At 41.3% G+C, this 14,109-nt stretch overlaps 1 protein-coding gene across 2 annotated transcripts in view; it reads left to right on the plus strand.

Annotated features, from left to right (window-relative positions):
- Window positions 1–14,109, plus strand: part of LOC124171324 (NADH-ubiquinone oxidoreductase 75 kDa subunit, mitochondrial) — a 151,010-nt gene that overhangs the window by 783 nt on the left and 136,118 nt on the right. For both annotated transcript variants that reach the window (XM_046550471.1, XM_046550472.1), the window contains exons 3-4: window positions 25–132; window positions 12,314–12,537. In XM_046550471.1, the coding sequence (XP_046406427.1) occupies window positions 25–132; window positions 12,314–12,537 (332 nt within the window). The remainder of the gene's footprint in view (window positions 1–24; window positions 133–12,313; window positions 12,538–14,109) is intronic.

The raw sequence follows: 14,109 nt of genomic DNA on the forward strand, positions 1-14,109 counted from the left end.
ACTTATTGAAGGTTGTTTTTTCAGGCAGCTGCAATGGTTGGAGTAGAAATTCCTAGATTTTGCTACCATGAGAGATTGGCTGTCGCTGGTAATTGCCGTATGTGCTTAGTGGAAGTAGAAAAAGTCCCCAAGGTGCGTTGGATAAGTATTAATATTTATTATTAACTTCGCGACGGCGTAGTGAATTCCACTATCAACGCTTATGCGAAGCAGATTCGTATTTGGGTCATTCCATGCCAAATCATCACAGAAAAGTGGACTTTTCAACCCGACAGTCTCAGATTTGCTTGAAATTTGGTAGTAAGTTAAAGCACATGAAATTCGACTCATACACAAACTTTTAACCCTCCGCTATACACGATATTCATACAGCAGGGTTGCAAACATGACAAAAAATGCAAAATTTTCCCTCGCATGCTCTACAAAAATAAATCATAACTTAGCTAATAATTGTGGTAGAAACTGCCTGTTGGTCTCATTTTAAAGCTAAAGAAACGTAGTTTATGTAAAAAAATATAAGATTTTAAGATACCGATTTTTTTTATTCCGAGGTCACACCATGTGACATTTGACCTTGGGTATCTAAAAAAATGTATCTTAAATTTTATTGGGAAAAAAATATGTTAAACAGTTAAATGCATTCTATCTTTGGTATACATTTCATTTTGGGATGGCTTTGGGAACAGGAGTAAAAAAATCGTGAAAACATCATACTTCACCTTGAATGTAAAAACTTAGCATTTATGTATAGAAATTACCTTATAGAAGAATAAAATTTAATGCTCTATACACACCCTGGAAGATATCTAATCAAAAACTAGTTAGTGCCTCCTTCTTGTAAGTGCTTTTTCTGAACAGGGTGGTTTCCTATTATTTTTTTATTGCCTAAATCGAAAGATTATTACTCCTGGAGTACGTATTTCACGCTCTTAGGTTTTTAAATGACGATATCTATTTTTCGCGATTAAATGAAAAGTAAAAATTTTCAAGCGCCCGAAAACGAGACGCGTAAGTATGAATGCCGGGAAATCTCTCCGTGAGACTATTTCTGGTTCCCGCTGCCGCCCTGTGAGGTGACCTTGAGGTGAGGCTTAGCGCTGATACGACGCAGGCTGCTAGCGGGTAGCTGAGTACCCTGCTGGCTGGTAGCGCTTGGCTTAAATAAGGATTATTAAGACCTTATCAAACGAAGAAAACTTTCCGACCTTAGCCAGTTTTAATAAGTGATTATTAAGACATGTTTCCCTGAGCTCTGCGCCTCATGCATGCATTGGTAACCTCAGACGATGTATAACTCCTATCTTCTCGTATAGAAACTAGGTCCCTGTGACGTCACGTGGAGTGGCATCGCATGGGCGCCAATCTTGCCCTTTTCAAATGAGGATAAAAATGGGCCATTGACATTTGTCTAAACCGGTATTTATAAAATGAAATAATTTGTATATTATGAATACAGTGATGGTGGGTAACGAATCGCAATCAATGCCTTTCGTTTTATTTGATGAAGGAAACTACCCTACTGAAGAGTTTTCAAAGCTGTTAATGTGTAATTTCGCCCAGTTGCAATATATGGATCGACCTCAGCGAGAACTTGTTCACTTGGAATTTAAGAATATCTGGCTGGTGAGGATGCACACATGATGGAGATGGCCCTTTGGGGTGTAAGAAACTGACCAAAACTTCCTGTGAGGCTACATTCACACTCATGACAAAACCTAACCACCCCGCATCACTGTGGACTCAAGTCATAAAACCTTTAATTTCTTCAAGAGACTGTTTCTTGTGGAATATTTTTTTCATGTACTTCACTGGTTGTGTCTGTGGAAAACTTCTTCATTATTAGGTAATTCATTCCTTGTTCCTGGAATGAAAGTATGAAATGCTTGAGTTTCAGGCATTGGTCTTGCTTTTTCATGTTGAGTGTGTAGCATCCTCCCATTTTCCATTATTTCTTTTTGACACACATAAACGAAGTTCATATTCTTAAAATTGTCAGTTACCCAGACAAACAATTGTCTTGGAGTCATAATTTGATCATTATGGATACGTTGTAAGCTTGCCCTAGCTGCTAGCCTCTTCAGAGTTCCACCCAACCCATCACATGAGTTCTTGCCATGATATGTGGCAAAGAAGTGCCTCTCAGCTGGAATCCCAAAGTAAACTTTGTGTTGTACCAGGTTTGAAAAGTTCTTCCTGTTTTTGTATTGGCCTGCATACCCATCTGAGAAATAATATACCTTCGTTACATTTTGCATGTACTGTTTAAGAAATTTATAAAGATGCTTTTGAAATGTATGTACAGCTATAGTATTTTGCTGTAAACAGTCTGAAATAACTACTAAATTTGTACATGCCAATTTCCCTGCAGGCATTTCTCTGTAGTAGATGGCAAATGGATGTATTGTTGCTTGGGAATTATTCCAGTGGAAACCCTGCACCTCATCTTGTAGTATGAATGAATAATTTTCAGCAAAATCACACAACACTATAATTTCTCCCATCTGCAAGTCGTCTTTCAGGATCTTCAAATATGATGATTGCTGAACGGCAATGAAAGTGTGTTTGTAATTGCAATAATTTATAAATGAAAAACTCTATGAATTCTTCAGTGGACTTGACAAATGTCTGAAGAGTGCATATTTGTGATGTTATCCACTGTTTGAAGGTAATATTTTCAATGGCATTTTCTTCTAGTACTTTTTCCAATATTGTCTTCACATAATTAGATCCTGCACATTCAGAACATTGTTGGAACCAACACTTCACTTGGGGTGGATTGCACATCATATTTGCCAGATATTGGTTGTAAGTGGACAAATTAATACTGTGGTCTTCCATTAGCTTGTTTAATCTACACTCATCCAGCAATAATTTTACATTCTGATGAAAAGAACAAATACATAGTGTGTGTATAATACATACAGTGCACTAGTCCCTTGAAAAACACGTGAACACCACAGAAGCTCGAGCAAGACTGACCTTGCTTACCAGACTAGTAGTGCACTTACAGAAAGAGAGAGAGCTAGACAATTTTGAACTTGTGTGATGGATGTTTTCTACATGAAGAGCATACAATGTCAAATGAAAATTTAGTGTACAATTTGTACACAATGTACAAAGGATTTCCAGGTTACAGTGTGGATGCACAGATGGTATAAAAAAATGTGTATATTGTACACAAATTTGAATTAACACAATTTGTGTACAATGTATACTTTGTATACAATATACACTACTGTATATTGTAAAAAAATTGTAAATATACAATGTGTTCATTTTTATACAAATGTATGTAAAATGACATTGTACACCCTGAATGGATATTGAGTATATTGTATACAATGTACTCATGTATGCTTTTATATACAACAGCATATAAATGTATGTAAAATGTGTACATTGTACACAGCCTGTTTAGAATTTGTGTACAAATTTTTCATAGGGGATATTATTTTCACTCATGATTCAATAATTTTTTTACTCCTGCTCCCAAAGCCATCCCAAAATTAAATGTATATCAAAGATAGAATGCATTTAACTGTTTAACATATTTTTTTCCCAATAAAATTTAAGATGCATTTTTTTTTAGATACTCAAGGTCAAAGATCACATGGTGTGACCTCGGAATTTAAAAAAATCGGTATCTTAAAATTTAATATTTTTTACATAAACTATGTTTCTTTAGCTTTAAAATGAGACCGACAGGTAGTTTCTACCACAATTATTAGCTAAGTTATCATTTATTTTTGTAGAGCATGCGAGGGAAAATTTTGCATTTTTTGTCGTGTTTGCAACCCTGCTGTATGAATACCGTGTATAGCTGAGGGTTAAAAGTTTGTGTACGAGTCCAATTTCATGTGCTTTAACTTACTTTTAAATTTCAAGCAAATCTGAGACGGTCGGGTTGGGGGCTGTGGTGATTTGGCATGGAATGACCCATTTGCTCTAGAATATTTATTGTTATCTCTACCCTTATTGTTGTTAGATCAGCGAGAATTTTTATTTTCTGTGTTATAATTATGACAATGTAGTGTTGGTGGAAAATATTATAGATCAGACAGATGAAATGATATCTTCAACAATTTTCTGCTGAAGGGGCAAAATGAGCCTTAGAGACCTGTGGCATTTCGGTGTGATATGAGGTGTATGTCTAGTTGGTATATTTTCTTGTTTTCCGGAACACATTGATAGTAAATGTGAGCATGTTCAACTGTTGAACAGTACAGTAAAATAAACAATCACATTGTTTGACTTAACTTCTTACCAATCAATCATTGTAATTGACTATATTATGAAGGTGAATAGGATAGGAAACGAATTATTATTTAATTGTTAGCAGCATCTAGACCTTGACATATTAATACATATTTACTGTTTCCATAAGCTTTGTATGCATCTACCTACCTAGTCTCCTTATATCCCTCTTCCCTGGAAACCCAAAATCCTTATCCATGGTATGGCCATCAATCATAAACCCGCTACTTGTTGTTCCCAGCGTATCACTTTGCATCACCTTTTCTACAGCAGCTGCCTTCTTCAAAATTCTTAAAATGTTCTCTTCTGGGTTCCTTATGATTCATCAAATATTTATGCATATTTATGTCAATTATGTGGCGTCTCTTCTCCATTGTGATATTTTGTACTTGGCTTTACTTCATATGAGGTCACTAGCATAGTTCTATACAATCTTATCTAGGTCCTTACTCTTCAAGCAATAGCCGGAATATTCTAGAAAAAAGACAAGAAGACAAAAAGACAGTGGCAAGAAGGAGAAGCAGTGGAAATGGAATGAATACATTTATGTCTGTCTAGTGGCTGGCATGCTCTTTTAGAATTCCAAACTGATATATGCTAAGCCTATAGTTCCGTGTCTAGCACAGTCAAAATACTCAGTGCCATCCAAGTGAGTGGCCACACAGAGCATGGCTAAGCTAATGAGGAATCACCTTGTAGTATTGTTGGTCTTCTCAACTATCTTGCAACCTGGATGCTGGAACTACTTGTGGCCACATTTCATGTTTTAACTAAAATTCCCGAATGGCTTATGAATATCTGTTCCTCACATTTCCTGTCTGAAGTGATGCAAGAAATATGGCAAACCAGCGGCAGATAAATAAGAGAGCACCAATTTTGTGAATGAGTTCCAAATTATACTGCAGTAAAACTTCCGTGTAGTGAATTCCATGGTACTGGGATGATGACAATTCCATTGCAAGGTGGTGTGTAAAAGGAGGTAATATATGGGTTGCGTTGTTGCAGGATGATTATAGATTTCATGCAGATCAATTGCTGTGAGTCGGAAATTTAGCTGCTGCTATCAACTCCTTTTGGGATGTTTTTGTGAAGGGAGAGGACTGAGTTTACAAGTAAGGCATGCCCATTACCTATAAAGCCCCTTCCTTGCTTGACTCTTTCTCTGACTGATTCTTACCAATTCCCCACTACTTCCACAAGAGCTGGACTTAAGATGAGGGCTGGGGGATTGATTAGAGACCGTGTGGTCCAGCGCACTTTACCAATGCTATGGAATGCTCCAAAGTGGTTTGATGTTCCTGAGCATCATTCTGGAATAGTTTCCCATGCACATTATGAGCTTCTGGTTTCCTACAATATTTATCATTAACTCATTTTCATTCATCAAATAGTACATACAAACCTCTACAACATTAATTGAGGCCTGTTATTTCCCTTCAAATCTGTGATCATCTCACTGTAAATAAGTCGCCACCACACTTTGCTGCAAAGGCTCCCAAAAGGTGAACACCCGCAGCTCTTGTAGTGAAAAGAGCCAATACTGTTGAGCATTTTGGGTGTTAGTAGTATGGAGCATTGGTTGCATTCCTTAGACTGCATCGTTGGAGAAAATTTCTAAAAATCTTGACTTTCTGCATCCTCTCCTCCAAAAATACTTTCAAATGGCACAAATTCGGGTACTTCATTGCATGCCTCTGGTTGATGGCCTCAGATTCCATAAGTACTCAGGAGATCTTAACCATTTTAATTATTTTTGTAGAGGTTTGGTGCTTCAGTTAGTGTGTTTTGTGTAATTTAAGTGGGGAAACATAGGGCTGTGCAAGAGGCCCTTTATTTTGAGACCATCACAGTACAGCACCTCTGATTTAAGGTCTTTTTATCATCTATGAAGAATTAGTTGGTTGATTTCATCAGTCATTTTAACTTGTATTAGTGTTAACCTTTTCATTCTATGCATACTATTCTGACCACATTTTCTTGAATTCATTGGTCACTTTCAATTATTCATTAAAAACTGCAAAGAATGTGGCACAGGCCCACCACCAAGACTCAGCACTGTTAATTTCAGGTCTTACCAAACCTGATCATTAGAGTGAGATCAGTGTCAGATGATGCCACCCAGATGGCACCACTCCAATTTTTTTTCCAACTTAAATTGTAAAAATTCCATTCTGAAGTGACATCAGGGATTGGGGTGGTGCAACACAGAATGTATGCTTTTTACACGCAATTGCACACCAATTAAAACATGGTATAATAATTTCTAGGTTTAAAAGTTTCCTAACTGGAGTCCAAGTTTGGACGTAGTTATAGTGAAATGTCCTAATTATAGATGTACATTACGTACAGGAGGGACCTGGCACTCGGGCTACCACTTAGTTATGAAGAGGTTTTCATAAAAATTTGCTATATGGAAGTTCGTTATACAGAGGTTTCACTGTATATGCATCTACCAAAAATGGAAACTCTTGCATTGAGACGTAACCTGCAAGCCACTTAGATGGGTGTGTGGTATGAGGAATCAAAGGCTGAGGCTCAGGGTTGGGACTAGGGACCTACTAGAAGGCAGTAAATGCAGTTGTTCCATCACTGGAACCGTTGATTGGCTGAGTTAGGGCCTGGGTACTTGAGGTTTATAGAAAAGTCTGACCATGTGTTCTCAGCAGGTGTTTATTTTCTTGCTCAGAGCTCATTGCTGTGTCGTGGTCTCCTGCAGAGAGAGACAGCATGGGTTTCTTTGCTTTCTATTTATTCCTGGTGACAAGAGGTACTCATCTCTCTCTAGACGTAGCAAATATCATTTTCTTTTTAGCCTCTTTTTGATTGCCTTGCTCTTTATTACTCGCATGTACCGAGGTGGAGTATGCCAGAATTTCACTTCCTCTTGCAAGCAGGCCCCCATCAGAGCATATGTCTTGTGAAGTGATCATATTTATTTTGCTGGTTGGTTGTAATGTGATAGCCTCATGGTTATCTGTGTTTGGCTTTGTATATTTTTGTAAGGTTACAAAATAGAGAAATAAAGTATATATGTATCATATGCAGATTTAAAACTCATGGAAAGTGCCTGCTTTTAGTATTCTTACATTATTTTTTGTCTTTGTTTTTTAAATTCTTTTTCAATATTCAGTCATTTCACTATTTTAAAATCTTTTCAATATGTATTGAATCTATATTATATACAACCCGATGTGTGACAGATACCTCACTCACTGACCACTCATTCACGTATACAAATTCCCGACCACTTCCGGACGTCCTGGGAAGACGACATTTTCACCGTGGGAGGAGAAAAAATATTCATCGGGGGGAAAAGTCCGAAAACTCGAAAAAGTCGATCGGTTTTCGAGATATATCGATCCGAATTAACATTGGAGCCTTATGGGACTTAAACATATTCCATTATTTGCCTACTTAAAAATGTCACGGGAACATGAAATTTCACTGACGGAAACTAGATTTTTTGGGCGATTTTTTGATGAGAAACATTTTGCCATATTTTGATTGAAAGTATTTTTTATAATTTTTTTAAATTTCCAATGCTTTTCTTATGGGCCTATCTTTGGATTTTTTTAAAACCAACTCATAATCGTTGTAGGAATAAGTCCCTAACGTATGAGACACTAGATTTTTTGGTTGATTTTTTGGTGTGGTCGCCTTTGCAATTTTTTGTTTAAAAGTATTTTTTTTAACAATTTAAAATTTCCAATGCTTTTCTTATTTTGGGAATTTTTTTGACCAATTTGCAATAATCGTAGGACCAATTCAATTTAATGCAAGATACTAGATTTTTTTCTTAATTTTTTGGCTATCCTTTGATATCCACATGTTAATCGAACTTCGAGTAATTAACGATTATGTATTTTCATTGAATTTGCGACTCCTACAACGTTTGGTAACTTACAACACATCCGCCGTGAAGTTTGCATTCCCTCAACACACGATTTTAACTTTTTCGGATTTTTTTTTCGCCACTTCCACACGTCGCACGGACACCAAATTAACGTGAGTGACGTCTTTTTGGTGCCCCTACGTGCCGCTACCCGGAGAACGCAGAATATTGAATTTAAACGGGTGACACCGTCGAAAAACCATGCTTACACTACAGCTAAAGAGCCGTAATTTTTATCGAAGGTAAACGATGCCGCGTTATACGGGACAAGCACAAAATGTCCCCCGATAACCCCCTGGGACCCCCCCAAAAAAATAAAAATTATTTAATAAGTGGTATATTTCTTGTACCATTCATCCGAGTTGTATCGTTTTTATTTATTCGGACTGGGAATTGTGTCGGCTATATTTACGCGTCATGTTCAATTATCCTGCCCCATTTACACACCCGCAATAAAACTTCAAATTTTTAAATGTACATTTCTTAACAAAATCGTAGAGGTATAAAATGGCTTCCAGGACAAGGACACCTAAAAGCGATTTTTTAAAACCACTTCCCCATAAGGTACGGCTACTAAATTCACACGAGTTATGCCTTATTACAGCGCCTATGCACCGCTATGTGGAGAACACAGAATTGGTAATATAAATGTTAGTAATACGGGAAAATTCATTGTTCCCCAAAACAGATCGCTGGAATTTTTTTTGTAGGTAAACAAAGACCTTTTATGCAAGAAAACTCCTCGAAATTTCACGTGGCTTCCTATAAGACTGGGGAAAAAAATATTTTTTTTTCTGTAAATAGCATGTTCTTCGGTGTTTTCGCATATTTTACCAGTAATTCCCTTCTCCTATGACTCATCGCTAAGGAATTTCTTTGGATGATTGTGACCGTTGTCACTACACTCATAAAAAAACCCTGGAAACCCCCCGGACCACCTTCAAAACATCGTCATAAGCTAAAATGCCACAATCACGGCTACCATGCGTCTACATTCTGCCACATTATCCCCCGGTAGCCTTTGTAAACGATGGGGGATAGCTGGTAGTACGCATTGCTCTGTGAGGAGTGAAAACCTTGGCGGCGATGCTGCCCCCGCCCCAGGAACGACGGAACCATTCCGAGGAGTCAGAGGCGCGGAAAACCTCCGAGAACCCTCGGGCGGCAATTCCGCTCCAACACGTGGAGCAGCCGAATGGGTGTCTTACGAGGGGGGAGGGCGCCGATACCCCTTGGGCGGCAAAGCCGCCCACAGTCGAGGAACGGCGAAGCCGTTCCGAGGAGTCGACGTCTCGGGGGGACACTGGTAAGCCTTGGGCGGCGAAGCCGCCCCATCACGAGGAAGCTTACGGGGGGAGGGCGCCGATAACCCTTGGGCGGCGAAGCCGCCCATACACGAGGAACGGCGAAGCCGTTCCGAGGAGTCGACGGCTCGGGGGGACACAGTAAACCTCGGGCGGCGAAGCCGCCCCATCACAAGGAAGGGCGATGCCGTTCCCAGGAGTCGACGCCTCGGGGGGAAACAGAGTAAAGTAAAGAGGAGTCGACTTCCCGGGGGGACACATGTAAACCTTGGGCGGCGAAGCCGCCCCATCACGAGGAGGCTTAAGGGGGGAGGACGCCGATAACCCTTGGGCGGCGAAGCCGCCCATACACGAGGAACGGCGAAGCCGTTCCGAGGAGTCGACGGCTCGGGGGGACACAGTAAACCTCGGGCCGCGAAGCCGCCCCATCACGTTAAGGGCGATGCCGTTCCCAGGAGTCGACGCCTCGGTGGGACTCGGGCAACCCTTGGGCGGCGAAGCCGCCCTTCCACGATGAACGGCGAAGCCATTCCGAGGCACTTGCGGGTCTCCGTCACAGGGCTACCTCGATATCTGGGCGGCGAAGCCGACCCCGGGCGAGGAACGGCGAAGCCGTTCCGAGGAGACGGCGAAGCCGTCCGGTGGAGGCGACGGCTCGGGGGGACACAGGTAAACCTTGGGCGGCGAAGCCGACCACGGGCGAGGAACGGCGAAGCCGTTCCGAGAAGTCGATGGCTCGGAGGGACCCAGGAAAACCTTGGGCGGCGAAGCCGCCCCATCACGAGGAAGGGCGATGCCGTTACCAGGAGTCGACGCCTCGGGGGGACTCGGGTAACCCTTGTGCGGCGAAGCCGCCCTCCCACGATGAACGGCGAAGCCGTTCCGAGGAACAAGCGGGTCTCCGTCACAGGGTTACCTCGATATCTGGGCGGCGAAGCCGACCCCTGACGAGGAACGGCGAAGCCGTTCCGAGACGCCGCGGGCGGGACGGCGAAGCCGTCCAGCGGGGGCAGCCGGCGAAGCCGGATGCGGGGGGGTTTTAGGGGGCGTAGCCCCCTAACGAGCGCGCGCAGCGCGGCGAGTCCTATCTATATACAGCCCTTGTGGTGACTGACTGATGGATACAAATTCCCGACCGCTTCTAGAAGTGCTGGAGAGCTGAAATTTGGCAGGCGTGCGGGGATTCCGAAATGATCCGGAGGAAAAATCCGAAAGTTTCCACCACGTGTCGTCGCTAGGACGACAAAATGGCCGAAATCGGGCTTTTTCCGGTGACCGTCTTTCGGTTTTTATTTTACTGCGCGCGAACCGTTGCCCTCCACACGAGTCGTTAATGCATTTTTTGAAAGCTAATGAACGCAGGCACGTAATAAAGTAATGTTATTAGTTTCCATTTGAGAAAGTTACAGCTAAAATGGCGTCCAAAAATTGATTTTTCGAAAAAAATGTCAAACTTTCCCCTCCCCTCGACTTAATTTAAGGTGTTGGATAACGAAAATGATTATTATATATGCTCATCACTTCGTCTACGAAATGTAGGTAACAATTTTCTTTCATCGTGCTTGGTTACTCAGAAAAAAATTAAAGTATTCCAAAAATCACCGAAAATTGCGATTTCCAAAGGATTAACACAAGGTTTTGTCAAATCTCCCTTCAAAAGGACTTCCCGTCCCCTCTGAGCTCTAGATCCGGAATATTTGGTGAGGGCGACCCACCGTAAACCATACGGGAAAAATACCAGAAAACCCCCGATCACCTCCTGGAACATCACCAAAAAAAATCCTCAATCCCAAGGCGGCGAAGCCGCCCTAGAACGAGGAACGGCTAAGCCGTTCCGAGGAGTAACTGGCGTAGGCAAGGAGGAGCTTCAGTAACCCTCGGGCGGCGAAGCCGCCCCGATGTTCAAGCGGCGCAGAAGCTGTGGACTCCCCTCAAACGAAAAACGGTGAAACAGCTCCGAAATGCCTTCGCCCTCTGGGCGGCTATGGCGACCTTAGACGAGGAACGGCGAAGCCGTTCCGAGTATTAAGCGGGGAAGCCCCGGGGGGGCACACTGAACCCCTGGGCGGCGAAGCCGCCCTTCAGCGAGGAACGGCGAAGCTGTTCCGAGGAATGAGTGGGGCGCCTCCCTACCCCCTGGCCGGCGAAGCCGGCCCCTAGCTGAGGTGAGATTATTCGAACTTAAAAAGTCTTCGAGCGAACACAAATATAGACGGCGAAGCCGGAACCGGGGTTTTTAAGGGGCGGAGCCCCTTAACGAGCGCGCGGAGCGTGCGAGTTGAAACTGTATAATATGGAATTATCTGATGGAAATGATTTCATTGCATATTTTTTTCCATTGGTGAAGAATCACATCATCTCTGAAAAGTGCTTATGCTTTAATTATATATGTATTAGCAAATGCTTATTAAGTCTTGAAGATTCAAATAAAAAATGAAGAAGTTGGTTTACTCTTCAAGTCAATCAATTGGGCATGGATTAGATTGGGCGTAGAAAGAGGAAACTAATATTCATGATGAGTGCTGTATTCACAGCAGTAGAGAGGTCAAGTAGAGAAAGTTTCTTTTTAATCTTTTCAAGCCTCTCTGTCTCAAATGAATTGTTTAATTACTCCTAAATTACTTTTTAAGCAATAAATTTGACCGAGTAAGAATAGTGTGTTATTAGTGTAATTTTTTCCCTCGATAATGAATTTTTTACTTTAATCCGATTAACTTTTTCATTGAAGGTGTCGAGGAAACAGTCTTTCCCAATTAAACACTTTTAAAACATATGTTTGTATATTTTGTAAGCTTAATTTTTAAATGAAGTAATGTGCAAAAGTTATTAGTGTATAAATGTTTACCGTTTTCTTTTAATTCAGCCTGTTGCAGCATGTGCCATGCCTGTAATGAAAGGCTGGAGAATCAAGACAAACTCGGAAATGACACGCAAAGCTCGTGAAGGTATTATGGAGTTCCTGTTGGTTAATCATCCTCTTGACTGCCCCATTTGTGACCAGGGAGGTGAATGTGATCTTCAGGACCAAAGCATGGCCTTTGGCAGTGATCGCTCCAGGTTCACAGACATCAATTTCTCTGGAAAGAGGTGAAAATTATTTTTTTAATGCCTTCACATGTTCATATGCACGAAACATATATTGTTCATCAAATTCCTATTGTACTAGCTACTTTATTTTATTCTTGAACCATTTTTGTTCCTAAGCATACACTCCTAAGAAGAGAGGTTTGTCGTTCAACTTAACTTGCTTGTTAATGGCCAGGTTCTCTAAAAGTTTGCCGATGGATTGTGAATTTTTTCTGTGTATAGAGCAATCCCACGTTCTGTGCAGTCCAGGAATTCTCTTCTCCCACTTGGCTACAGCCTAAGCTATTAGCTTAGCTCTACTGAAGTGTCTAAAAGCTTTCTGGCCCTAGCAAGCAGAGAAATCGCCTAGGGGAGCCTTGGCTGATTAGCTCAAGCCTACTCCACCAGCTTGACCTTTCTATACCAAAAGCACTGAGAGTTTGGCCACCTTACGTTTGTATTCAAATGTGTGCCAATCAAGGCAAGGCACTCGGTCGTCCCTGCAGCTGTTGCATCCAAGTTATCCCCTTCAGCATTTTTAAGGTATATAAACCAAAGTGCTTGCATAGAATTTCTTGCATATTTTCCATGCTAGAACATACAATAGTGAAGCATAGTGGTAGGTCATATACAGTGGAACCCTGACCTATTGTTCCCGCATTGATCGTTTTCCTGCATTCATCATTCACTATTCCAGGTCTAAAAAAAAGTTCCATACAGACAATGTAATTATTTCCCACATCTATCGTTCCCCGAAGTATCATTTTCCTGCATTGATCGTTTGAAGGTCGTAGTCCCTACATATTATCTTCCTGCATCCATCGTTTAACGAAAATGAGACAAATTATATACAATGTATCATTTATGGCTAATAACGACAGACACGTAGTTCGAATTTTCCCTTAGAGATGGAGAAGCTCAGTGGCATAGAATAATAAGCATTTGTGCATTTCCCTAAATCAGCTATCTCCCTCCATTCAGCACTCAGCTCCCCCCTTTCCTCTTCTCTAAAATCAAACAGAAGGTCCCAGCTCAGAAGGTGCAGGGATCATATTGCAAAGACCTTAGCTTTGGAAGAAAATACAGTAGAACTTGTTTAGTATGTTTCTGAAGGGACCAAAAAAAATGAACGTACTAACCAGGAATACGTGCTAACGAGGAAAGTACAGTGGAACCTCGTTAAAGCGAGTACGGGCTATAGCGACACTCCCGCTGTAACGAGAGATAGCCGATGCACCGTCAATTGACCCTATAATAAGCGTGTTAAAAAATTCGTTTTTACGACACCCTTTTTGTGCTGCCTCTTGCCATAGCGAGGGTTTCACCGCCGGAAGACTTTCATCAAGACTTCTTAACCTCTGTAATTTCTAGCGATCTGTTAGATATGAAGTTAATGGAGTTCTCAAGTCTCAAATTTATGTGGTAAAATGTCGTTCGATAAATAAGTAGTTAATTTTGGTGAAAATATTGTGGCATTAGCATTCGCGAATGCTTCATCTTCTTTTGTTCCTCGGACGGCAGAAAGCAGTCGGCAGCATACCCGCACGTCCGTGAGTTGCGTGAATAGAAAGCATTTGATGGCAGTCACCATGG

The sequence above is a fragment of the Ischnura elegans genome, chromosome X (genome assembly GCF_921293095.1).
Source record: "Ischnura elegans chromosome X, ioIscEleg1.1, whole genome shotgun sequence".
Classification (NCBI taxonomy): Eukaryota; Metazoa; Arthropoda; class Insecta; order Odonata; family Coenagrionidae; genus Ischnura; species Ischnura elegans.